Below are 26,050 nucleotides of genomic sequence, written 5' to 3'. Positions count from 1 at the left end.
CTGCAGGAAAATTTATAAAGTAATTGAAAACATTTTAATGGGAAGTACTAACCATCTATTACATGGCATCTGTTGTCATGTCTTTGGAAAAACACATCTAAATTAAGAGGTTGGTAGACAGTGAGACAGACTGGTGGGCTTGCTGCTGAAACAGCCAGGTGGCCAGGGCTGCAAGGCAATGTTGGTGGAAACTCCTTTCCATCTGTAGCATCAGGCCAGGCCCTGGCTCCCTGGACTGCTCTGGGAGCGCCAGGCAGAGCTGTCTCTGGCAGAAATCAATTCAGGGAGGAGCAGGGAGGGAAGAGAGGAGCAGCTCTGCAGTGTTTGTGTCTCATCTCATCCCTCAGCAGGTGTGAAGACATGAGAGAGAGTTTGTGGGGAAAGCATGGAGGAACATCTGCAAGGGGCTTTGGCATCTCTGCCGTTACATAGTGTGGCCTGGAGAGGAAGGAATGTCCTCTGCTGTTAGAATGGGGTGAAGTTGCCAGGGCAGAGAAAGGAAATAAATCTGAGGTGGTCCCACATGGCATCAGCGGCCCCAAGTTCCCTGTGGGTGAGAGAAACAAGCTGGGCCCTGCTTCATTTTCACCGGCGTGTTTCAGCCCTGATGGACAATGACAAATAAACAGCTCTGATGTGAGAATGAGTGCCAGCAGATCAGATCAAAAGGTGATGGGCTTCCAGTGTGGTGTGGTTCTCCAGCCCTCTACTTCTGACCTTGTCCCAGGGAACAATCTTTAGGGCTGGTGTCAGAGGATCTGAATACATTTGCATTGCAAACGCTGACCATCCCTACCCCAGCATCTGCTGCTGTCTCTGAAGAAGCCCATCACTGTTGTGAGACTCGGAAGCAGCCAGGCAGGCTGTGCTGCAGCAGCTGCCTGGCCTGCAGCTGCTCCGGCTGAGAGCTGTGCTCTGCTCTGCTGCTGCCTGGAACAGGGCTTTTTGCAGCTCAGCTTCCCCCTTGTTGCACCTGTGGAACATCCTCTGGCCACCCAGCTCCAGTGTTGGAAATGGGGGATACTGCGGCCCTGTCCTAACCAGGCATGCTGGACTGCCACGGGCAGCATGGCAGAGCTGTTGTGGGCAGGGTTTTTGCTCTTTGCCTTCCAGCCTAGTCTGGAGGCCACTGGCTACCTCCAGTTTCTCTTTCCAGTTCTCCATGAGCATGGCAAATAGCCAGCCTAATCCTCATGTCTGATCCGAGGGGCCAACAGGAGCCTGGTCCCAGGGCAGTCACTCTTTGTGCTTTTGCATTGCTGCACTTCCTCCTCCCTGAGATCTTGGGAGGTATTGAGCAGCTGTGGGGCTCTGCAGAGGGGGACCTGCACCACCTCACTGAGCCAGGCCCTGGGTCCTTGGGTCATGGTTTTTGGCAGGGTGAAGCTGTCTCTTGGAAGCTGACCAGGCTGGCAGGTCCAACAGAACATCTGTTTGTCTGGGCTGGAGAATTTACTTTACAGCCTTGGCTTGTTGGTGTGCTTTGTGGCATTCAGGATGGCTAGAATATGGCTTAAGCCTCACACCACAGTGGGAAGAGGGGACAGACCCCAAACCTGGCATGGGGATTTGTGGTGCTGCCCTGGCTACACACCGTGTCAGAAACATGGGGTGTGTTGCTGACCCCACTTCAGGGGCAGCCGTGTCTTCAATAATGCTGGTTGTATTTATTCTGGTCTGTTCCTTACCAGGGGTGTAGCCTTTTACAAAGCACGACAGCAAAATATTTCAGAGGGTTTCTCATGTTTGTCTGACACTGCTCCCCTGCCTTTGCCAGGGGTGAGAAGATGCTTGGCTTGGTCTCTGCAGGAGGTGCATGGTGGGAGCTGCTGCTGATCCTTGCAGGGCTGGGAGAACTGCTGGTGCTGCCTGCTTTGCCTCTTTCATGGGCTTGGAGTTGAAGAAATTGTATTTGTTTAAAAAAAGACAAGCAACAAGAAAGGATTTGGTTTTGTTTCAGTGTTGGGGCATTACAGAGACAAGTTTGGCTGGGCAGGCAAACTCAGACTCAAGAGGGCAGTGGGTCACAGGGTGAGGTCAGCTCTGGTGGCCTTACACATCTGCCTTTCCTCCGGGAGCAGGAGGTGGCTCAGGTGATGCCTCTGAAGGAGCTGTTGCTGCTGTAATTGCCAGTGGCCTGTGCTCAGCTCCATGGAAACCTTGTGCCTGAGGACAGTTCAGCCTGAGTTCTGCTGCCTGGGGACTGAGCTATTGCTCTCCTTTTCCAGGTATAGACTGTCCAAGAGGATCCTCATTCTCAAGGACCTTTTCCTCCAGCCGTTGATTTTATCTGAGGGACATTTGTGGTCAGGAGCAGCTCTGCCCAAGAGCATCCCTGCAAAGCCTCAGACACTGCCTGGGAAGGGACTTGTTTGGAGGGAGGGGAAGTTACCACCAGGTCACCCAGCTGTTGTTTTTTGGTGTGGGACCCGCAGGTGGCACCCAGCTCATAGTGAGGGAAAGGGTCCAGGTACCAATACCCAAGTGGTGAGGGGAGCTCGCTGAACTGGTTGCACTGGGACTTGAAGGACAGATGGACTTCAACCCCTCAGTGATCCCTCTCTTCCTTCCAGACCTGCTGTTGTGGCTGTTGGGCTGCTCTGCCTCACAAACCTGGCAAAAACCTAGCTGTTATTTTTGGAAGAAGGAGTAGGACTTAAATTTTCTGCTGGGTCAGATGCCTGTGTCTGGCAGTGCAGGCAGGTAGAGAGAAGAGGGACACCAGGGCTTCACTTGCAGGAGAGAGCAGGCTGGCTGCAGCATCACCATGTGGCTCTGCTCTGGCCACTGTATCCCTCAGACCCCTCATGGGGACAAGGGGGAGATGGGCAAGGCCCCTGGTGCCAAGGGCAGGGTGCCATCGTTCCCAAGTGGCTTGTGTGACTTCTCCTTTTGGTAAGTCTCCTCACTGATCATTGGTTTTATTGGTCTTTTTTCTTCCAGGCTGCAGTGGCCAACATGGATTTTCTCATCATCTGTCCCTTTCTGCTGGCCTTGCTGCTGTCCCAGGGCAGCTTCACAGACCTGGAGAAACAGAGAGTAGACTCTGGCTTGGAAATCTGTATCCTCTGCAGCCTGCCCCTGTGACCACCTATGCTCTAATGGCTACGGAGGCTGGAGGGAGCACATGCACGGGGAAGGGGTCAGAGACCATGGAGAGGGGTCACAAGGAAGTGGAAAAGAGAGGATCCAGAAGCACTGGGAAGTTGCTGCTTTGTCTTTCTGTAGATGGGCTTTAGCCAAGCTCCTGGGTTTGCTAATCAAGTGCTTGGTGCAGGAGCAGAAATGGCAGTGATGCCTGCTGTTCTTTCTGTTTCATTGTGCTGGGCACTGAGCACATTTCCCAGTCTGCTCTTGGAAGTGACATGGCCAGCCAGAAGGCAGAGTATGCCTGCACATCTCAGTGCTTTGGGGTCACCAACTGGGATGGTGGAAGAGGACTCCTGGGCGTGTGGCACTTGGTCTGCTCTGTGCCACAGGCACTTTTTGCCCATGAAGAGATGATGGGCTAATGCAAGCCCTTCTTAGCACACAGCAGCATCCCTTGGTGAAGAGGCAAAGTACAAAAACATGAGTATGGGGAGACCCATGGGGAGGGTGGCAGTTTGTGTTCCTCCTTCAGCCCATCAGTCAGAGCGTGGGCTGGCAAGTAGAGAGCTCCCCACAAGCTCTCAGCATTGTTAAGGGCCCTGCTGGAGTGTTTGGGCAAAGGATTCACTGGAAATCTGTGTTCCATCCTGGCTCAGGTGCTGCCCCTCAGACACCTCGTGGGGGGCCTGGGATGGTGCCAGGGACCCGGTGGAGGGGGGAGAGCAGCACTGTGGTGGGAGAGTGTTGACAGTGCCCTTGACAGTGGTGCAGATAAGAAGCTGTTTGAGGTGAAGCGCAAGGACCAGATGAATGCTCTGAAGAACTTGATTGAGCTCAATGACGTCAACCAGCAGTACAAAATCATTGACATCATGCTCAAGGGACTCTTCAAAGTAAGCCACAGTGCAGGCTGCTCTCTGAGCCCACACGGGTGGGCAGAAATGGGAAGGGTTGGGGGCTTCTCTGGAGTGTGTGGCAGGTGAGTCTTAGGACCTGAAGGGAGGATGCCATGGGGTTTCAAAGTGGGGCAGCTGTGGCAGCACCTCCAGGGTGCCAGGCAGGGCTGGCAGGACAAAGCAGTAACCAAGGACTCTGGCAGGTGCTGGAGGACTCCCGTGCTGTGCTCATCGCTGCTGATGTGCCTCCTGATGGGCCCTTCCCTCAGGATGAGAAGATAAAGGATGGTAGGTCCTCTCTGCTTTTTACCCTCCTCCTTTTTCTGGTGCTCTGGTGCACCACAGACACTCTTCCTGGGATCAGTGTGGGGTAGGTACAAAACCCATGTATCCAGACCAGACCTGGGCTGCTCCCTGACTGTTGGGGACGCTGTTGCTGCCTCTCTGACCAGTTCATTCTGGGGAGCCTGTTGGTTTGCCCTCAGCCTGCCCTGATGGAGCTGGTGGCTGTCCCCACAGCATACTCCCACGTGGTGGAGAACACTGCCTTCTTCGGGGACGTCGTGCTGCGCTTCCCCAAGATTGTGCACCACTACTTCGACCGCAACTCCAACTGGAACAGCCTCATCCGCTGGGGCATCGGCTTCTGCAACCTGACGGGTGTGTTCGAGCAGGGACCCCACTCCCAGGTCCTGCGGCTGGTACGGCTCCTCGTCCCTCTGCTGCCGGGCTGGGGGAGCTGAGGGTCTGGGGGAGAAGGAAGGCAGGGGCTCCCCGTGTCTGGGGGCTGTCCTTGAGCTGAGGGATGGGGAAAGAGCACAAAGCATAGATGGGACTGGTAGGAGAGTAGGCGACCCCGGTCACACAGCTGGGGGATGGGAGTGGGAGGCACCACTCCCCAGTGAGGTCTCCCCTTTGCTCTGCAGATGGCTCAGGAGCTGGGAATCAGTGAGAAATCGCCTGATTACCGCAATCCCTTTAAAACGGACCAGTCAGAGGTAAGATGGCAACGCTGCCAGCTCATCTCATGGGCTTCCCCATCCGTGTCACAGCTCCAGGGGCTGGGGAATGGAATGGGTGGCTTGTGGGAAATGGCCAAAAGCCCCTATCACTGAATAATCATGGCTGAAACACAAACACTGAATTCCCTGTCTGTGCTCTACTTTGGGCACCTGGTGCCCTCTCTTCCCTTCTGTGGCACCTGCCTCGTAGGTGAAACTCTGTTTGCCTCGTGGTGCATCTGTGCTCTGCACTCCCTGTGCGAGGCTTGTACCTTGGCTTTGGTGGGTTTGGAGGGGCTGTGCCTCTGGGAGGCTGTGGGTGCTCCCCAATGCTGATCCCTCGCTGTCAACCCACAGTTTTTCCCCAGTGCTGACACCTTTCAGAAGGCGCTGCGGGATGAGGAGAAGAGGAGGAAGAAGGAAGAGAAGCGGAAGGAGATCCGCAAGGGCCCACGCATCTCCCGCTCGCAGTCGGAGCTGTAGCACGCTGGGACTTGTGCCTTGCAGTGGGGGTGACACCACCGGACACAGAGTGGCTTGCTCCCTTTTTGGCAGCTTTGGGCCGGTGCCTGGCCATTCCCTTTCCATTTGTGCTGTGGGTTTTGTTTTGTTGCCTTTCGTTTTTGTTCAGTGGAGGTTGCTGGTGGGCTGGCCCAAAGGGCTAAAGTGGGATACCCCTTCCACAGAGGTGAAGCACAGACAGGACAGCACTGGGGCCATCCCCTGGTCAGGGTGTTGCTGCCTGTGGGGAAGCAGGGTGTGGGGGACAGGCCTCTGGTGGAGCCCGGGGATCCCTCCTCACTGCAGCACACCCCACGCTGGAGGTGCCTCCTCCAGCCCGGGTGGGCTGGGGAGTGTGTCACGCCAAACAGCCTCATGAGCAATGCTGCTTCTCTCGGTTTTGCTTTTCCTTTAGCTCAACGGGTGATCTCATTGGCACCCCCACTGGGTTCTACCTGGTCTCTGCACAGCTGCTACCTCTGCCAGGTCAGACCTTCCCTTTTCCCAGCGGCTGTTTCACCGAGCAGCGTGCGTTTCACTGTCCAGGCGTAGCTGAACATGCCGATGGCAGCTGTTCCTGGCCGATGGCATCTCGTGGCTGCTGCAGGTCATTCCCGCAGAGAGGCAAATGCCCGGTGAATTTTTGGACAGGAGGAATTTTGTTACTCAGCCTCTTTGCAGCCAGTGGGTGCCTGTAGTGCAAGTGATGCTGAAGATGCTGGGAACCAGCCCTGAGGCGCTGGGAGCCTGTCCCGCTGCCCACGCCCCATCCCTTCTCTTTGGGGCTCATCCTCTAAATGAGTCCCCTTAGCCCCTTGTCAGGGGACAGCCACGTGGCGACAGCAGGAGCCAACCTGAGGGGCTGCGACCCTCCGCGGGGCGTCTGGGCTGCCGTGGGGACAGAGGCGAGGGGCTGGCCCAGGACACAGCCACCTGTGGCTCCTCCCTGTGCCGGTGGCCTCGCAGCACAGCAGCTCTTCCCCAAGGAGCCGGTTCTCTGCACGGGGCTGGCAGCACCACAGCCTTTGAGGAAAGGGAAACGCCGCGGATTTTTAACAGCAGAGCCAAGTCCCTCCAATGAGGGGAGGGGGTGGCAATGGGCGCATTTGGTTTTTCTTGAATAAAATTGACTTTATTATATTTTTTTTTTTTTAAGTAGAAGAATCCTGGCTGTTGCTCCCGTTCCTGGTGGGAGCGGGTGTACGCCAGAGAGCGTTGAGGCTGGCCCCTCAGGAGCTGCGGAGGGAAGCACAAGGCCCGTGCTCCATCCGCCGCCGCCCTGCAGCTGCCCTTTCCGCCGCGCATCCCGGCGCATCCCGGCGCATCCCGGGACGCCAGCCCCGCCCCGCCCGCGTTCCCCGGGGCGGCGGCGGCGTCGGTGCCGCTCCCACGCGCGGGCTGCCCCGCCCCCTCATGAATATTCAGCGCGCGGGGGCGGGGCGCGCTATGCTAATCGCAGCTGCTGATCGCTGACGCGCCATCACACCACGCGCCGCCGCGGCCGCCGATTGGCCGGCGGCGCCCTGGTCTCATTGACAACAAACCGCGGGGGGCGCGCGCGCCCGGGCCGCGGGGGCGGGGCCGCGGGCCGGCCCAAGATGGCGCGGGGTCGGCGGCGCCCGCCGGCAGCGGCAGCAGCCTCCGCTTGAGCGCCCGGGGCGGCGGCGGGCCCTGCGCGATGGAGGGCGGCGAGCTGGCCGCCGAGGGCATGGACACCCTGACTGAGCTGGGCGACGAGCTCACCCTGGGTGACATCGACGGTAGGCGCCGCGGGAAGGAGCGGGGGTGGGGTGGAGGCGGCGCGCGTGGGCTCCCCACGCGTGCTGGGGGCAGCGCTCGGGTCTCCCCGCGGCGGCTGGGGCAGGAGGCGTGGGTGGGTGGCCGGTCCTTGGATCGTGCTCCTGGAGTGCTCAGGGAGGGGGCGCTTCCCACGGGAGCGGGCATCCCCGTCCCGGGTGGGCACAGGCCGGGGAGCGGAGCCTGGCGAGCGGCCACGCGTGTCTGCCCTGACAGGGGAGCGCTCCTGAGCGCCTTCCGTGGGGCTGCCGCTCGCCTGGAGCGGAGGCCGTGGCCGCGGGAAGGCTGGGGGGTGCGGGGGTCCGAGCCCAGCCTTCCGCCCGTGGCCGGGCCGGGAGGGGTCGGCGCCGCGCTGCCGTGTCCCCGCTCCCGCCGCTGCCCGCCTTCCCCGTGCTTCCTCGTGGCCCTTCCGAAGCAGTGCTGAGCCACGGCTGAAGCTGTGCCTCCGCTGGTGCCCGCGGGAGGCCGAGCCTCCAAGCCCTCCTGCATCGGAACAGCTCTAAGTGCTCGAATTTCCCCTTTACCCTGTCATCCCAAAACTTTACTGCATCGCTGGCACGGCGCAGACCGGTGAGAAAACCCCTGTTTTCCACCGAAGTGCACAAGACGAAGCGCCTGCGTGTGACGCCTGTTTTATGTGTATTTTTGGCGACACCAAGCAGCTCCTGAAAACCCCTTTTAAAATGATACTTCTCGGTGTGGTCTGTGCTGTAGGCTGGTGGAGATGAGCTCACTGCTCTGCTGGGCTGTAATCCCAAACAGAGCTCAGTTTTGGGGGGGTCCAAAATATCCTTGTTTAGCAGCTGGGAGATAAAATTTTACCAGTATTTTTAGGTTTCTAATTGATACTGATTTGCCACATAGCTTGGGGCGAAATTTGTACTCCTGTTTTTCTTTTGTTATCAAAGAAGAATGTACCTTATGGCAGTGCAATGGGCCTGGTTATTGCTCATAAAGTTTGATAGTGCACATTGAAGGAGGTGTTTGCTGTTGTTGGAGCACCATGAAATGAGGTCTTAGGTTCCATACGGAAACTGAGACCAATTGATGAACCCAGCAATGGCTCTGAACTGAGGTGTGCCCTGGGAGGTGTGATTCAGAGCCATGAGTAACTCAGGAAAACGAGCTTCACTTTCCTCCCCACCTCCAGGGCTGGATTTTCCCGGGGAAGGCAGGGGGAAGATACGTGACAATCCTGCCTTTTTTGTGCATCAGCATGGATTCATCCCAGGGTTTGAAATTTTGCATGGATTTTCGTTCGGTTTTTGAATCCTCTTGTGGGTGTTCCTCTCCTGTTCAGGCTGAGGGGGCTCCTCACTGCCTGTTGCGCGGATTTTGATTTTTTTTTTGTGGCAGATGTGCTCTGAGATGTCAGTGCTCGCTGGGTTCACAATTCCAGACAGGGCACAGGAGTGGCCCAGTGCTGAGCTCAAAGGCTCTGCCTCTTGCCCTGGCACCAGCTGCTCCAGCAGCCGTGGGCATCTTCTGCTGGCAGGGCACTGCTGGGCTCCGGGCTGGAGCCGTGGGAGGTGCAGGCACATCAGGCTTCAGGACAGGGAGGCTGTTTCTGTGGAGGTTGGGTCTCTGCTGCTTTCTGTCTCTGGGAGCACAGCAGCTCCAGGAGCGTGAGGAGGAGCAGCCTCTGTGCTGGAGAGCGGAGCCGCTGCTGGAGCCCAGCCCTTGCCTTTCTGCCAGGTATTCAGGCTGGTGAAAGTGGCAGAAGCCCCTGGTGGGCTGTTTTGGTTTTGTAATACCTTGTTGACATTCTTTAGCCTTGGGTTGGGCTGGGATTTTTTTCTGCAGTAAGGTCACTCTGCTTTGGGGCCTGAGACCTAAATACTTCCCTGGCACAGAGGGTGCAGGTGCTCTGGTGACACCGGGTTTGTCACTGATGGCTCCAGAAGCACCTGAGGTTTCTCACAGTCATGTAGATATTCTGATTTCTGGGTAGGTGAAGGTGTCTTAAAAAGCAGAGATTTAGATTTTGCGTGTTGGCTGTTTCTCTTGCTGTTAATTTTTTGTGTGTTTTTTTAGGAAAGCTCTTGAGCCCTTTAAGAGAGGTGGGTTTTAATTAAGACTGCCAGACTTCCTGGCACTCTTACTTCTTAAAAATTAAGCTGTAGACTTTTTGCATTTAGTCAAAGTTAAGTCTGTCATAAAGATGTGGTTTAACTTGTGAGAGCAGGAGTGGTTTTTTAAATAATCTGTTAAATCTGCTGCATTGAATGCAACATTCTTTAAAACACAGTGTTTGAAATTTTGTTCTTATGCTGTTCTACTTACTCTTCCAGAGCAAACCTCATCTGGTTTATGTTTATTCCCTACTTGCAGTGGTGCTGTCTGACAGTGAAATAACAATACTATCAAATGCAGAGTTCAGGAACTAGTCTGAATTATCAGCTTTATCATGGTGAGGGTTATTTGGGATGGTCTTAGCTGAAGTCAGTTGGAAAGTGAAGAGCTGCTTAATATCCACGTAGATGTTGATCTTGAAACAGCCCTCTTTGTTCTGCTAGTGTTTTGTGAAAGCCAGTTAAGGCAGTGCATTAGAAAAAACTAAATCTTTCCTTCCTCTAGTGAAGAGTGGAGACAAGGGTTTGGTCCAGCTGGTCCCCGAGGGTGGCTGCTGCCTCGTGCTGGGGGAGCTGTGTGTCCCCACTTAGTGTCAGCTTGTGAGCAGGCCAGGGGGACACCTCTCCCTCCAAAAAACTCCAGTTCTTGAGAGCAGTGGTCATGGCCAGTGCTTAAATGTGTGTCAGGGTGTGGAGGGATTGCTATCCAAAGGGAACAGTAGTAGTTCACAGAAATATGTTGAAATGTGTGTTGAGGGAGCAAGAGGCTTGGAGGAGGATTCATCCCTTTGCTCTGACAAAGGAGTGTCAGATGAATTAATTGGATAATGTGTGGGTGGCATTTCAGAGAGCTGAGCAAATTAATAGCCCTCTTATTGCTGGGACATAATCTGTGGAAACTTCTTGTCAAAAGTTTACTGCTTCAAACCTACTTCATAAATCACAGCAGTGACATCCTTTGGGGTTTGTGAATGAGAAAGATTTCTGATCTACAGGAAAAAATATGGCAAAGGGCTCCTTACGCCAGGACCTATTTTTTGCTTCCTAAACCCATATTTATTATTTTGTTATAATCTCTCATAGGTTTGTGGGTCCCGTCTTTTCCTGTTTCCAGAAAAAAATAAATAGGACTTTCAAAAAACCATGGAAGAGCCAGTGCAGCAGGGGCAAGTCCTGGGTGGGGAAGAATGTCTGATTCCTCATGCCACTGCCTGCACACAGATCAGGGAAAGCATTCATACGTCTTAAGATATTAAATTGGATTAGATGGAGAGAAGAGGAAGCTCTGCTTATAAGCAATGATCTCTTGGTTGTGAAATGTTCACCTCCAGGGGGGGAAGGCCTTTTGTATTGCAGTAGGAGCTTCTTGGTGTGGGTTCATAAAATCCTGGAGAAGGTGGGATGGTGAAAACCTGTTGTGTGGTGATTGCAGACATAAAACCAACAGGAAAAGTTATTCTGATGTTTCAAACACATGCATGGATTTACCCTGGTACAGTTTTATAAAGTGGTGTTTCCTTTCATGGTTTTTCCCCAATTTTTGTTATGCTGGTAAGTAAAAGAGAGATAAGATGAATTCTTATCCTTTCTCCTCCTTTTCCAGATTCTCTGTGGGGCAGTACAGATAGGGGACTTGAAAGCTCCCAAAAGTTGGGTAGGAGAATGGTTAGTGCTGGAATTGTGGAGGTGCTTGGTTTCTTCCTTCTGCAAGGGTTAGACTGAAGGAGTGATGGAACAAGACTAATATTTTAGATATATATTGGAGATGGCTTTAGGTTCTAGTCTGTGCTTGGGTCTTGTTTTTTGGAAAAAGGTTGTGGGAAGGTATTACTTTTTGCCCTGAACAGCAGCAGCAGTGCTTTGCTGCTGGCCACGTTCCTGGTCTCTCTCTGGGGGTGTTGCATTGGTGTGATGTTCTCTGAAGGTTTTGAAGGACCCAGAGCTCCCTTCTGTGCACACACACCGTAATTCCACGATGTAAATGGCAGGCGTCAAAGTATGCAGGTGACGAAGTAACGTTGAACAAATTTCCTTCTGTTTTCCAGAGATGCTGCAGTTTGTCAGTAACCAGGCAGGAGACTTCCCAGACCTGTTTTCGGATCCCTTGTGCAGCACCTTCCAGGGCGGCAGCGGCGGCAGCAGTGGCACCCTGGAGCCGCCGTTGCAGCGGCCCTACAGCCAGGTGCAGCTCCAGGCCTTCCCGCCAGCCCCGGCCTCGCCGCAGCTGCCGAGCGCGCCGGTGAAGGCGGCGCAGACGACGCCTCCGGCCCCTCCGCGCTCGGCGCCCGTCCTGCAGCCGCGGCCCTCGGTGCAGCCGCAGCTCCAGCAGCAGGCCGTCATGATCGCGCCGACGTTCAGCTCTGCTCCCCAGACCAGGATTATCCAGCAGCCGGTCATCTACCAGAATGCTGCCACAAGCTTCCAAGGTAGTGCTTGCGGTGCTCAGGATGCCGGTGTGCCCGGTGCACGTGAGATTCCAGGATGGCCGGGCTGTGGATGTGCTTGGTGCACTTGCAGTAAATGGTGTCAGTGTGCAAATTCCAAGTGCATCCTCAGCCGTGACAAGCCTGATGATGCTTTTCTTGTGATGCTGCCTGTGGGGTGTCCCTTCTCCTACCTGCGTGGCTTTGGAGTTGGGGAACATGAGAAGTTGTCAGGAATGAGATCTTTGTGTATTTGTGCCATCTGTTACCATAGTTGTGTTGCTCTTTTCCTCTGGCCTGGCCTCCTGCCCTATGGCTCTTGGGAGGCTTGAGAAAAGATGTCTTGAAGCATCATTGTTGGCAACCCTGTCCTCCCACTGGTGGGTGCACTGGGCAGATCCAGTCTGTTCCACACAGCAGTTTGGAATGAAGGCACATTGTATCTATCAAACTCTGGAGCTCAGTACTTGAGCTGAGCAGAGACACCTGTAGGAATATTTAGCCGTTTTCTTTGTGAATGCTGGATGACTTGATCCTCTTCAGTAGGTTTTGATTTTTTACATGACAGATAGGATCCTAAGGTCCACCAAGAGCAGGGGGAGTGGGAAGGTGCAGGTTGGATGTCCTGTATAATGCCACTGAAGCAGAGTCCTGTGCTATCAGACTAAAGGGTTTTGGCTCTATTTTCTCTCAGGTGCCTCCTGGAAAGCTGCTAATCTAGGTGCAGTGCCCTCTTGCAGAAGGCACCAAAGCAGCTGGAAGTTTCCCAGCATGTGGGATGTGCTAGATGATTGCTGCCTACTAAGAAGCAGTGGGAAGAAGAGGAGCGATGCTAAGAGCATTTCCAGGCTCCAGGAGGGAGATGTGTGTCTCTTGACCATTTCTGGCATCTCTCCTGCTTTTCAGTTCTCCAGCCTCAGGTGCAGAGCCTGGTGACGTCCTCGCAGGTGCAGCCGGTGGCGATCCAGCAGCAGGTGCAGACGGTGCAGGCCCCGCGGGTGCTGACGCAGGCTGCCAACGGCACCATCCAGACCTTAACGCCAGCCACGGTCCAGACTGTTGCTGCTCCACAGGTTCAGCAGGTCCCAGTAAGTAAAAGTGTGGAATGATGGGGGGATCCAGCAGAACAAGAAAGTGCTTTCGTGGGTCTGGTCCCCTGGCTTGCCTGGGGAGAAGTGGTGAAGCTGTAGGGCTGGCGATCCTGTCTGGGATTGCTTCTGCACAAATGTTTCTTAACCTGAGAGGTTTAGAAACCTGAGAGGTTCTAGCCAGCCTGTGTCCCAGAAGCATTTTACTTCAAGCAGGTCATGTGTGAGAGTCCCTGTTGTGAGATGTGATGTGACTTCCAGCCAATGCTCAGCAACTGTTTTCAGTAAAACAGTAACTAAATGCAGTCTGAAATGATTTTTGAACTTGGTGCTGCCAAACCCAGTTGGAAACTTTACTTGAACAGGCTTTCTTTGACTTTTGCCTACTTCTTTGCACGTCCATCACCTCTACCACATCTTATAAGGTCTGGTTGATACTGGAATGTGGTCTTTTAATTCTTCTGTCTTTTTTTTTAATATTTTACTGTTACAATGCCATTTGATTTTTTTTTTTTTCCATTCTTGTGCATCTTCACATTAAACAAAAATGTTTGTCTATGAGGCTCAGTATAACTGAACCATAGCAACTTTGTCATATTATGCCATCTCTGGTGTTCTCAGAGAGTCAACAAGGTATTTGAAAGAAATAAGAGCAAAATAACTTAGAATGGATTTTGATCTGCTTGATGTTAAAGGTACAGATCCTTTCAGTGAAATTGCAGGGAGAAGCTACTACGGGTGTTTGCCAAGGCAGACTGTCCTAGCTGTGTTAGGCTGAATACTCAGACAGCTAATGTAGAGAGCTAATTATAGGTGTAAGTGGAGAGGGGAAAGCAGCTTTTCCATCAGCTCTTTTGTGTTTTTATATACTTGTTTACTTCCGGTGACTGGTTTAAAAGCCACTGTCCAGTGGTTCCTCTGCCCACTCTATCCAGTGCTGTTCACACTGTCTCCTGCTCAGTTTGCACTGGGGCTGATGGAAAGCATCCAGGTGACGCAGGGTACGAGTCAAAGAAATACTCACCTTGTTCTTTTGCCAACCACTGAGTTGTAAAGCTATTACAACTCTGTCAGTGCTTACCTCTGGCTACTGAGATCAGCAGGGAAGTACGTGCCTGCTCTCCTCTTCACCTGTAACTCTTTTCAACCTAGGTTCTCGTCCAGCCTCAGATCATAAAAACGGATTCCCTGGTCTTGACAACCCTGAAGACAGATGGCAATCCTGTTATGGCTGCAGTACAGAACCCAGCACTGACAGCACTCACTGCTCCCATTCAGACCACAGCTCTGCAGGTACCCTGTGGCTGTCCTTCCATCCCTCTCCTCACTGATGGCCTTTCCTGTTAACACAAGGAAGAGATCTGTGCTTTAGTGTCCTCCAGTGGCACAGACAAGAGGGGGGTTTTGGGTGCTGTTGTACACACGTCCAGGGCAAGTAATACCCCTGTTCTGTCAAGGGTAAACACACAGATTGTGTTGTTTGGCTGCCTTCCCATGGCCAGTAAGCAAAGATCAAGGGCACATTTCTGTTTGCCTTTTTCTGGTACTATGAGGAATATGACCTAAAATCTCAGTCTAGTTTTTAACTTGAAGCCAAAAGCTAACTTGCTCAGAGTACCTGTGGAACTTTCTTTTGCCCCTCAGTAGTGTCTAATAGTAGTATATTAAATGTGACAACTAATTAAACTGCTTTTCAGAGGGCATTTGCAGGGAGAATTTGTCATAATTGTTGGAGGTGGCAATTGTGCTTCATGGCCTCCACTTCTAATCAAGTTTTAGAAATTTATGCCCCCAGAGAAACATTTATTATGATCTTGTACGTTCTGAACAGATATCTTTGTATAAATATTTACTTGGGGAGATAAGCTTGTCCATGTGGACCTAAATTTTGACTTGTTTTGCAATAGCATGGTAGGCTTCTTAGATACTTATTAGCAGCCAGGCTAAAAACTTTAATTAATCTTCTTGCTTTTAGATGACGTTTTCACACAATTTGAAGCTTATGAGGCTGTGTCTATCTGAGGCATGTTTGAACACATTGAAATTAGGTGGATATTAGCCAAGGAAAGATATAGGACGTAAATTCTCTTATTTGTCAAGTTCCAGCTTGAAGTGAAACTGAATTAAGTTCTGGTATCCCAATTAGAAGGCTATTTCAGTTGAAATTGATTCTGAAATTGCTCATTACTAGTTTGTTCTCATGGCTAGCTGCTCTAGGCTAGTTACTATGTTTTGTCTTTTGACAGAAATAACTCTTACTCTCCATAGCTACTTGCTTCTGTGATCCTTGGTGTACTTCAGAGAACACATGTGCCTTTCTAAATCTTGCTTTGCTGGATTAAGCAGTCTGAACTTTCTTTCATTGCAGCTGTCCTAGGAGCCCCTCTGTGCAGCTGTTGTGGTGGGATTCATAATTTTTTATTTCTGAGTACATACTGCTTTAGTTTGCTTAGATGGTCTGTCCTACATCTAGATGCCCAAGTTTGAGCTTTCCATTCTGCTGTATATCACTCATTAGTCTTAGTTCCTCATATTAAGGCATTTTTATAGCTTATGAGTTAGGGTTGTTTTCATTTAATGAAATTCAGATCAATTTGAACTGTGTTCCTCAAGCCAAAGGTTGTTTTTTCATAGTTGGATCCTTTCCAGCATTGTTGTTACTTGTTTCATTGGAAGTAGTGTAGGCTGTTGTTGTTTTCATGACTATTTGTCTAAAGAAAAGGTGGATTTTGACACTTGGAGTGTAAAGATTGTAGGAACAAGGAGGAGCTTTAGTCCCTTTATCTATTTAAGTGGATGAACAGAGTGTAGTATGGGCAGAAGTGTTGATGTGCTTGGAGAACAAGAGATGTCCTATTCCACAGTGACCAGTGTGGGAGCCAGAGTGACAGATTTTTCCTGTGTTGCTGTGCCAATGCTTGTGCCAACTAAGAAAGATGGAAGGAATTTGGCATCTCACTCGTTTTCTGAGCTGTACCAACTTTTCCTGATTCCTGTTTACTCTTTCTTTTGCCATCATAAACCTTATCTAAATTGCCTGATTTCTCTTGACACTTGTTACGCCTGGTCTTTGTAGACCCTTGTGGGGAGCAATGGGACCATTTTGACCACAATGCCAGTGATGGTGGGACAGGAAAAGGTGCCTATCAAACAAGTTCCTGGGGGTGTCAAGCAACCTGAACCACCTAAAGAAGGAGAGAGGAGAACAACTCATAACATCATTGAAAAGCGCTACCGGTCGTCCATAAATGACAAAATCATTGAGCTGAAGGATCTCGTCATGGGGACAGATGCCAAGGTAAAGATGGGAGATAAGTGCAAGTGTGGTGTCATAAATACTTGTCTTCAGGTGCTCATTTGCTCTGCCACTTGAAGCATTTGGGTACGTGCAGCTGTTAGTAGCATGCACTCGTGTATGGGGGGTAAGACTGGTGAGAATCACTTGTGTTCCATAATTGAATTCAGGAAGGGTCATCTGTAAAATACTAATTTTACTATGCTAGTGGTACTGTTTCTTGAAAATAAGCTATACCTTAGGCATTTGTTCTTATATTAATTAGGTCTAACTTAAAATAGGCCCTCTAGGTAGAATATCCAAGTGGATGTTTTGATAACTCTGCTAAAGCAGATCTTGCTTCAATTAAGTTTCCTTTTCCATGTGACTGCAGTAAGGATGAGGGTTTACAGAGCTTTCCAATTTATTGTAGACACTGAGCTGTAAAACCTCCTGTTGCTCAAATATTGGAAGCTTTCTTGCACCACGTATTCAGGGTTTGTTCCTGCTTGCTTTACCTCATGCTGGTGAGGCAGGCAGGAGTATTCTTGATACCTTCTGTGACTACTGCACAAATAAGTGCATGAGTGAAGTCACCTCCTATTGCTGGAAGTGGAAGCTTTTAAAAACATGGGTAGTGTGTAGTGGCTTTGTAGTAGTTTTGGCTTATGTTTAGAAGATAAACTTGCCCACTGCTGCTGGAAGCAAGGATTTGCATGGAGATGGCCAAGCCAGTAGGGCAAGGAGGGAACTACTTATCTCAGAATTTATTGGTGATCAGACAGCAGTTTGTTCTATCCCAGAAGTGATCCACTTCATTTACAAACTGTGGTACTTTCTAAGGACTATTTCTGGCTGAAACCTATGTGTGAACTCCGTTGTAATTTGGATGTTAATCTGTTTCTCTTGTACTATTTTTATGAGATCTTAGAGAGACCTCATTCTTGTCTATCTTTGATACCTTGCTTGCTAATGGCTCCTTTGCAGCTGCTGAGAGTCCTTGATACCCTTTTTTTCAGCACAGAATACAAAGGGTTGTGGTATTCCTACAGGCAGGAGTGATCCTTTGATACTCTTAATATAAACTGCTTTTTGTACATTTAATTCCTTACAGATGCACAAGTCTGGAGTCCTGAGAAAAGCCATTGACTACATTAAATACCTGCAGCAAGCTAACCATAAGCTGAGGCAGGAGAACATGGTTCTGAAGCTGGCTAACCAAAAAAACAGTAAGTTGTGGAGGCTCTGTAGCAGATGGGAGGCAGTCAGTGTGGATGTAGGATGTATCTTGCAGTTTATCCTTCACTGAAATTGTATTAATAGTGGCCAGTGTTACTCCAGATGACTGAGCCAATCTGAGAGCTACTGACAGGAGTCAGGATGGAGAAACATGTACATCATGCACTCTGATTTTTTTTTCAGAGCTGTTGAAGGGCATTGACCTGAGCAGTCTGGTTGACAATGATGTAGACCTGAAGATTGATGACTTCAACCAGAACGTGCTGCTGATGTCTCCTCCAGCCTCTGATACAGGATCTCAGGCTGGCTTCTCTCCCTATTCCATTGACTCAGAGCCAGGAAGCCCTCTCCTTGATGATGCAAAGGTAGTTGTGACTTCAGCTGTCAAATTCAAGCTGTCTTCTTCAGGATGTTTAAGAGCCAGAATTAAAATTCTTATTCTCAAGAGTGGAAGCAGCAGACATCTGGCAAGCAGATTTGCAGGGCTTAGAGATCCTTTGTAAGGATGAGAAAAAACACAAACATGTGCCTATCTTTCTCTAAATTACTGAGACTATTTTCTGAGCTGTATTACCTGAGCCCCACCTTAGTTGCTGGAAGAGCTGTGCTTATCCTTCAGCCCCTGTACAGTCTCTGTGCACTTGGAGTGCATGTTCATTACTCAAGGAGCCCATGGCTTTCCAGGATATGTATGTCCAGTGAGTAAAGCAGGGGAACTTGGAAATGGATAATGACATCAGTTGTGGTTAATGAGACCATAAGTAATCAGAGTAACAAAAAGCTGTTAGCTGTCTTGGGCTTACAGGTTTGTTTTGTGGATATCACAGAAGTGGGTTTTCTGGGAGATCCTCAAAAGAATAAGGGCAGCAAAGGTTAATCCTAGCCTAACCCAGGGATACAGTTACAGTTAATACCCAAAATGACTGGACACAAAAGGAAGTCGAAGGCGGTCAAATATTTCAGCCTTATCTTACTAAGCTAAGAAAAGCTTTACTGGAGTTCTTGCTCATCTGGAGCTCAAAAGCAAATTTATATATGTTCTGTTTCTCCTTCTTCCCTATCCCTTCCTTGGCATAAACATTCTTTGTGCTCCAGAATGGTAAACGTTGAGTTTTTTCTCCTTTTCCTCTCCATCCCTATTCCCTTGAAGGTTAAAGATGAGCCTGACTCTCCTCCTGTGGCCCTTGGTATGGTGGATCGCTCCCGAATACTCCTGTGTGCTCTCACATTCCTCTGCCTTTCCTTCAATCCCCTGACATCCCTCTTGGACGCCCGAGGAAGCGCCGAGTCCGACAGCCTGGTGCGCCACGGCTCCGGCAGGAGCGTGCTGACCATTGAGTCAGGTAAGAGCCAGGCTGGCCTGGGCTGCAGAGGATGTCCTGCCTCACACCGTGTCCCCAAAAGCCACCTGCAGCTGTGGAGGCTGCCGGTCACAAAGGGGACGGTCGCTGTGGTTCAGCAGGATGGGTTTGTGTGTTCAGGGAGTTGTACGACCTTTGTTTAGTGGGTGGGGAGGGGCAGTGACTGCAGGGCAGGGCATGGAAGGACAGCCAGCTTGGATAAGGCTCCAGTTCACATCCAGTGTTGTTCTTGCATAACCAGCCATGGCTCAGCGTAGTGAGGTTGAGGTGGCACCTATTTGTAGGCCCAGCAGCTTGGGTTTTGGCATAGAGCCTTGAAAAGTGGTTCAGGGTAAGAGGCGTCTTCCTGTCTTCACCAGTCTTTGAGGCATGTTCACTTTGTATTTGTTTTTAAAATAACTGACTGATTTTTGTCACTTAATCATAAAGTATTACTACACTGTTTCTATGGAGTCTTGCAACTGGGCTTGTTGATACACTCATTCCATAAAATTCATAGTTAAAAGTGCAGCTTAGGAGAGGGTGGGGGGATGCTGTAGGCATGCAGTTGTTTTTCTGACTGGTAAGTATGGTTCCTCAGTGTTGCTTTGTAAATTTAACTAAGATTGGAAAAGGATACTGGAGTATTGAGTACCTGTGGGTGTGTCTTACAGAAAAATCAGAAGACAGCTCTTGGAAAGCTAAGTGCTGATTCATTTTTTTAATAGATCAGTCTTGTAAAAATAATCATTTAGTTGGGAATGTTGAGGGTTGGAGTTTGGACGAAGAGGTGTTGGTAAGGTGTTTCCTGATTGAACTGCACTCTTTGCAAAAGCTGATTAAACACGTGGCAAGCATAGCAAGACATCCTTCGGAGTGCACACTTGTCGTGCTGCCGGGCTTTTGGTGTCCAGGTTGGAGTTTAACTTTCCTTTTTGGGATATCCATTGTAGATGCAGCTGGTTGGTTCGGTTGGGTGATGCCCACCCTAATCCTGTGGCTTGTGAACGGGGTGATCGTACTGAGCGTGTTTATAAAGCTCCTTGTGCACGGCGAGCCGGTGACCCGGCTGCACTCGAGGTCCTCGGTCACCTTCTGGAGGCACCGCAAGCAAGCGGACCTGGATTTGGCACGGGTAAAGTGACTCGTCATTTTCCATCAAATGCATCTTTTAGATGGGATTGTGGGTGAATGTTTCCCAGTGAGGCAGTGGCTTGGCACTTGCAAGGTACTCTATTCCTTGAGTGGATCATCCTGTGTGATTTCGGAGAAGCTGTTGCCAGCTTGTTCTGAGCAGGTTACTGTCCTACTCAGCCTAAGTTAGTGAGGCAGGAAAGCAGAGGAAGAGGCTCCTAATTTCTGTCCTTGTTGCTAGGTACTGGATCTTGTATTAGTTTTTGGCAGCAACATGTTGGGTTTTGTCCAGAATCTGGCCTCTGCTGTGTCTGTCTGCTGTCCTCCAGCCGCTTGGAAGTCCTCTTTATTGCTGAGGAAACATTATGTTATAATATTATATTATAACATTATATTGTTGAGGGACCCTGAAATTTCTGTGGTGTTTGACAAGGCAGGAAGCTCTTTTCCTCTAGTGCTGATGTGTCTCACCGGGAGTACAGGATCAGAACCATGTGTAGAAATTATATTTAAGGCCAAATTTCAAGCTGGTGTAAACTGCTGTTATGTTTTCAGTTTCTGTGTTGATGTCCCTCTGCTAAAGATCTTGTCCTGACTTGCACATGAGTTTGTCTTGCTCCCAGTGCCGAGGAGGTCCCAAAGTGTCTCTTACAGTGATTTTTGTTGCTGAACCTTTCGTTGTGTTATTTGCAGGGTGATTTTGCTGCAGCTGCATCAAACCTGCAGACGTGCCTGTCGGTGCTCGGGCGAGCACTGCCAGCTTCCCGCCTGGACTTGGCCTGCAGCCTGTCCTGGAACGTGATCCGCTACAGCCTGCAGAAGCTGGCGCTGGTGCGGTGGCTGCTCAAGAGGACTTCTCACCAGTGGCGGGCACGGGAGGCCACGGCAGGATTCGAGGATGAGGCCAAGACCAGCGCTCGGGACGCGGCCCTGGCGTATCACAAGCTCCATCAGCTCCACATAACAGGTGGGAGCAGAGGTGGCACAGCTGCTGTCTGGTTTTCCTGAATGAGGAGACTCAGCTGATCCTGCAGCATACAGGGAGAGCACTTACAGCCTCTCTCCTCTGGGAGGGCTGCTGTTAGAAATGAGCCTGAAAAATGTTACTAAAGCACAACAGGTTCATGCAATTAAAGAACTCTGTAAGAGCAGCTGAAGCAACAGCAGTGTAAGCTTCTCATATCAACAGGTTCTTGTTGTTTCTTTAGGATAGCAGCCCTGCAAATTGTGGTAGTGTTTAGTAGCTGGTACTACTGATTAAAAATTAACACTTTTCCTTCTCCTGCTGGTACAGGTAAACTTCCCTCCAGCTCAGCTTACTCGGGCTTGCACATGGCATTGTGTGCTGTGAATCTGGCTGAGTGTGCAGAAGAAAAAATCCCACCCAGCACAATGGCAGAAATCCACCTGACGGCTGCAGTTGGCTTGAAAACACGCTGTGGAGGCAAGCTTGGTTTCCTGGCGGTGAGTTGTGTTATCTTCCCTGATCACACCCTCAAGCAGAGATCTAGGGAAGCCTGGAAGCTGCCATTGCTCTATCTTGGAGAGGGCATCTACCAGTACTACAATTATAATATGACCTGCAGTTATGATACGATCTTTGTCCTTGGTGGTGCTGCTCTTTCCTTACTGTTCTCAATCTTGTCCTGTCCTTACACCAGAGCTACTTTCTCAGCCAGGCTCAAAGCCTGTGCAGCTCGGAGCGCAGTGCCATTCCTGACTCGTTGCGTTGGCTGTGCCACCCCCTGGGACAGAAGTTTTTTGTGGAGAGAAGCTGGATGGTGAAGTCGGCTGCGAAGGAGAGCCTGTACTGCACGCAAAGGAATCCCGGTGAGGGCTGCTCATTTCCCAAGTGTGTGGCATCCCAGCACTTTGAGGCAGTTTCTCCACTCTTGTCTGGGACAGAAATGGGTGTCATGTTTGAGAGAGTGTTCTTTTATCCCCACCCTGCTTGTGGTTCTGGTGGGTGAGAGGGCATGAGGAGCTGAGACGTCTCCTCAGCCTGCAGGGTCTGGCTTGCCTCCCTTTGTATCCTGTGTCATAGTTCTTGACTCTTTATCTGCTGGAACACGACCCAAAGGTGGCCCTGAATGTCTGGGGAGTGACTTTGGGGTGACCAAGGTCTACCCTCTGCAGAGCAGTGTCGTCACTGTTCTGCTGAGAGGCTGAAGTGCCAGAGGGATCTTTGGCCAAAGGCTGCAGCTTTACAAGGGGATTGAAAGGATAAAAAAGCCCTAAAATTTGGTCTCTAAATCATTCCATTAGTTTCTTGAGAATTTCCCTCTACTATTCTTCCTCATGGTCTTGCCTGCATTTTGATTCTTCTTTCTGAGTGTTTTGGGACGTGTCTAGGGCGATATGCGAGTTAAATGGTTTGGTTTATCCTTCTTCTCTAGCGGATCCCATTGCACAAGTCCATCAGGCGTTCTGTGAGAACCTGCTGGAGCGAGCAGTGGATTCGCTTGTGAAGCCTCAAACTAGGAAAGAGGCAGCAGGACAAGAGGAGGAGGAGTCGTGGTGAGTATGTGTGGCCCACCGGGCACTGCTGGCCACAGCAGCAGGCTCTGAGGCAGACAGTAACCACTGACCAAGTGCTGTGGGGCAGGCTGCTTGGTTGGTCCTTGTTAAAGGCTTGGAGTGACAATGCTGGTCTGACCACCACTGTTCATTAGCAGAGCAAGCTCTGCCTCTTTGTATTAAAACCTCTCAAGTCAAAGGTGAACCTGGGAGTGGTGGGGTAATGCTGGTTGATTGCTCAACTAAATGGATGGTACTTTCTCTGCTAAGACAAAGTTTAATGTTCAGGAGGACTAAAATTAGTGTGCACCTACCTCGTGTGTGGACCAGGACCTGTGTCCAGGGCTTTTAGAGCAGGTCAGAGAGTGAACCCACCAGCTTGCTACTTCGTGTGTGAGTGTTCTTCTGACTGAGTGTGACATTTACCTGCAGTAAAGAACCAAACACACGTGTGGCAAGAGGAGGAAAGATGGTGTTGAACATAATTGTCATTGTCTCTAAGCTCCTTGACCATATGAAAGGAGAAAATAGGTGGGAAACAGCAGCTTTTGTATTGAACCATGTCCAACTTTCTCCTGGATTCCACAGGAAGCAGGAGCCCAGCCTTTGCTAGTAATTCAGCACTGTTTCTTGCTGATCTGCAGATATGCTGATGCCAGGCAAATGTTATATACATATATGGGAAGCTCTGTAAGGATCCTGTCCCCAAAAAGTGTGGGTAAAAGCCTCAGATGGGAAGATAATCCAGTTTCCCTACCTGTGTAGGAAAAATACTCTAGCTTGGCTTTTTTCCCCAATCTCATCTGTTTCCTGGCAGAGAAGGAGCAACAGTTTGGTTTAATTGCTCATGATCAGATGCTGCTGTTGAGAGAAAGTAACAGGATTTGTCTAAGGGAGGTGGATTGTTACTATACTTGTGAGAGTCCTGTCTCCTCATGGGGAAGGACTAGATTAGTACAAGAGCAAGCTTGTTTTTGTCCCACTCCAGGGATGGGAGCTCAAGATCTTCATCTGTAGCATGTCCCAGTTAAATTAGGTCATTGCTGCATATGCTATTTTCTCTGACCAGTTGTGAGAACATGCTGTCACTTCCATTCTTACATATTTGCATATATGCAAATAATCAGAGAAGTGTAGTTCAGCCTCTTTTGGAGGCAATGATTGAAAAGAAGCCTATAATCAACTTGTAACATATGTCTATGTTTGAGGTGAGACTTGAGCTTAAATCTGGTTCTGTGCTGGTGGTCATGAAAGGGGAGATGTGAAGCTGTTCCTCTCAGAGCATTGCTCTGCACTTCTAATTGTGGGGTGGTCTCTTCAGTCCACCAGTGTTGTCTGACTTGTAGAGCTTGAATTTTTTGTGGGCTTAATGGGTCAGCACTGTTTAAACATGACTGGTGGACAGAAGTGCCTTGGTGTCTTCTGTCTGACAGCATAGCAAAGATCTGCTTTGTTCCTTGTTTCAGTGAGTTCTCGGGTGCCATGGAGTACCTGAAATTGCTCAACTCCTTCTTGGACTCAATGGGAAGTGGAGCCCCACCCTTTGCCAGCAACTCTGTACTCAAGTCTGCCCTGGGTAAGTCTGGCAGAACTGAACTCTTTCAGGTGCAGGATTTACTGCCAATACAAACTTCCTCTCCCTACCACCTCTCAAACTCTAGTCAGGATGAAATGCAGTCCTTGAGTGAGGCCTGATTGCATGCCAGTGTGGTTCCACAGCTCAGACTGGAGGAAAGTGATTAAGAAGGCTTATAGATTTGGCTCTCAATTGTAATGCTGAGTGCCCAGCCAGGGACTGCTGCTGTTTGTATTGTTGGGCAATGTTTTATTTCCAATCTGAACCCTGTGCCCTTGCCTGAAAGCTTGCTCCTAGCAATGCAAAGTGAGAGGAAGGGTGGAGCATATAAACAAACATAGCAGCATTGCAGTTGAAGTACAGGAAGGGTTTTTTTCCATTTAATTACCCATTGCACTGAGTTGCCCCCAATTTCATGGTGGCTGTCAGATATATTCCTCAATCTCCAGAGACCTGCAGCCTCTGCTGTAAGCAAGCTCTGGGCATATATTGGGAGGGCTTGCTTTGGTCCCTTAGTGTATATTTAATGGGATAGCAATGGCTGCAGGATCCCTCTGAACCATGCACTCATCTGGGCTGGGTTGGTAACAGGCTGCTGCAGTATTTGTTTAGCTTGGTGTTGGTACAGACAGGTCGCTAGGATGCTGGTGCAGCTTTAGACACAGACTAACTGCTGTACCTAAAATGTATAGAGCAAACATAGTAGGAAAATGAAATAATTATTTTTTTAATGAAGTCTCTGCTTGGGCCAGTATTGCCATAGAATTGAAAAGCAGGTTAGAGTAGCAGAACATATGTCCTTTTGCCCTAAGCAGGCTTTGGGAAGTTTTTGAGGGGGTGTTAAATAATGAAGGCAAATCTATAGGGAGCCCAGTGTACTGTCTTAGTAGTTATCAGTGCCAATCATGAGTGTATATATGAGTGGAATTGTTATTTTGGGATGGTGAGTGGAGATGATTGTCAGGAAGGAAGTCAACAAATTTCTAGACAAGATGGTGGGATACATTCTTGTTGACAAGATACAAACATGCCATCCCAAACTCTGCTTGCAGTCAGATGTAGAGTTTGCATGCTGCCAAGTTCCTTTGTGTTCTTGCAGCACATTTCAGCATTCACACGGGTGGCTGAGTTCCCATGGGATCAGTTGGGGCTCATTAGCATCAATCCCAGCAGGAGGCACAGGCGAGGGCCTGTGCTAGCTGTCCCTTGCCCAGGTGTGAGGCAGCCGGGTGTGCTCTCCTGTTTTGCAGGTCCCGACGTGGTGTGCCGGTGGTGGTCAGCAGCCGTGGCCATGGCGGTCGCCTGGCTCAGAGGGGACGATGCAGCTGTGAGGTCACATTTTGCAGAAGTGGAGCGCATGCCCAAGTCCCTGGAGATGTCAGAGTGCGTAGGCCTCGTACACTTTTCAAACTGCTGCTCCTGCTAGACAGGGGTGACTCCTTCCCCTGTTGCTGTCCTGTGGGGTCACACCTACCTGTGCTCTGGAGCTGCATGTCTCTTGTGCTCTGCGAGTGCCAGTGTGCTCAGTAGTTCATGTGTAGGTCAAGCCTTGCAGACTGGTAGTAAAGCTGTGGACTGGAATTCACAGTCATAGTTGCTTCTTCAGGGATTTTTGGCTTTGTTCTAATTGCACAGTCTCCCACCTTCTAAAATCAACCAAAACTCATGTGATGATGGAAAGGATGGTGTCACCCTCTCTGTTCTTTTGCACTAAAGAATCTTTGCCAGCTTTCTCTCATTTTTCTGTTCTGTCTGTGTAGGTGAGGAACAATTGCCATCTTTTTTCTGTCTAAGGAGTGATGATATCTCTTGAAGGTGGGAGAGTGAAAGCTGATGCTGTAGCAGCATGACATGGTATTGCTTGAAAGCAACCTGCTTTCTCTTTCAGGAATGCCCTGGTGAAAGCTACCTTCTACATGTGTAAAGCTATGCAGGCCTCTCTGTCTGGGAAGGCAGATGGACAGCAGAGCTCTCTGGGTCACTGTGAAAGGGCCAGCAGTCACTTGTGGAACAGCCTCAACATGAGCAGTAGCACGTCCAGCACTGTCCTCAACAATGTAAGCATTGTAATCCCTGGGATAACACATGGTCTGCCTTGGTTG

At 50.1% G+C, this 26,050-nt stretch overlaps 2 protein-coding genes across 2 annotated transcripts in view; both read left to right on the top strand.

Moving 5' to 3' along the window:
* CCDC134 (coiled-coil domain containing 134) overlaps nucleotides 1-6,628 on the top strand; it is a 103,826-nt gene extending 97,198 nt beyond the window's left edge. Inside the window, exons 3-8 of the mRNA XM_064420093.1 lie at nucleotides 2,944-3,061; nucleotides 3,862-3,983; nucleotides 4,190-4,274; nucleotides 4,506-4,687; nucleotides 4,913-4,984; nucleotides 5,345-6,628. Coding sequence (XP_064276163.1) covers nucleotides 2,959-3,061; nucleotides 3,862-3,983; nucleotides 4,190-4,274; nucleotides 4,506-4,687; nucleotides 4,913-4,984; nucleotides 5,345-5,470 — 690 coding nt within the window. The 5' untranslated portion in view covers nucleotides 2,944-2,958 and the 3' untranslated portion in view covers nucleotides 5,471-6,628. The remainder of the gene's footprint in view (nucleotides 1-2,943; nucleotides 3,062-3,861; nucleotides 3,984-4,189; nucleotides 4,275-4,505; nucleotides 4,688-4,912; nucleotides 4,985-5,344) is intronic.
* A 421-nt stretch (nucleotides 6,629-7,049) lies between these two features.
* The window catches only part of SREBF2 (sterol regulatory element binding transcription factor 2), a 24,781-nt gene continuing 5,780 nt past the window's right edge, over nucleotides 7,050-26,050 (top strand). The window contains exons 1-16 of the mRNA XM_064420086.1: nucleotides 7,050-7,248; nucleotides 11,403-11,783; nucleotides 12,687-12,868; nucleotides 14,021-14,161; nucleotides 15,945-16,166; nucleotides 17,257-17,371; nucleotides 17,565-17,746; nucleotides 18,532-18,724; nucleotides 19,675-19,856; nucleotides 20,549-20,822; nucleotides 21,150-21,319; nucleotides 21,517-21,685; nucleotides 22,252-22,372; nucleotides 23,839-23,948; nucleotides 25,199-25,331; nucleotides 25,837-26,005. Coding sequence (XP_064276156.1) covers nucleotides 7,167-7,248; nucleotides 11,403-11,783; nucleotides 12,687-12,868; nucleotides 14,021-14,161; nucleotides 15,945-16,166; nucleotides 17,257-17,371; nucleotides 17,565-17,746; nucleotides 18,532-18,724; nucleotides 19,675-19,856; nucleotides 20,549-20,822; nucleotides 21,150-21,319; nucleotides 21,517-21,685; nucleotides 22,252-22,372; nucleotides 23,839-23,948; nucleotides 25,199-25,331; nucleotides 25,837-26,005 — 2,826 coding nt within the window. The 5' untranslated portion in view covers nucleotides 7,050-7,166. The remainder of the gene's footprint in view (nucleotides 7,249-11,402; nucleotides 11,784-12,686; nucleotides 12,869-14,020; nucleotides 14,162-15,944; nucleotides 16,167-17,256; nucleotides 17,372-17,564; nucleotides 17,747-18,531; nucleotides 18,725-19,674; nucleotides 19,857-20,548; nucleotides 20,823-21,149; nucleotides 21,320-21,516; nucleotides 21,686-22,251; nucleotides 22,373-23,838; nucleotides 23,949-25,198; nucleotides 25,332-25,836; nucleotides 26,006-26,050) is intronic.

The sequence above is a fragment of the Passer domesticus genome, chromosome 5, assembly GCF_036417665.1.
Source record: "Passer domesticus isolate bPasDom1 chromosome 5, bPasDom1.hap1, whole genome shotgun sequence".
NCBI lineage: Eukaryota > Metazoa > Chordata > Aves > Passeriformes > Passeridae > Passer > Passer domesticus.
This window is presented reverse-complemented; position numbering and strand designations above follow the sequence as displayed.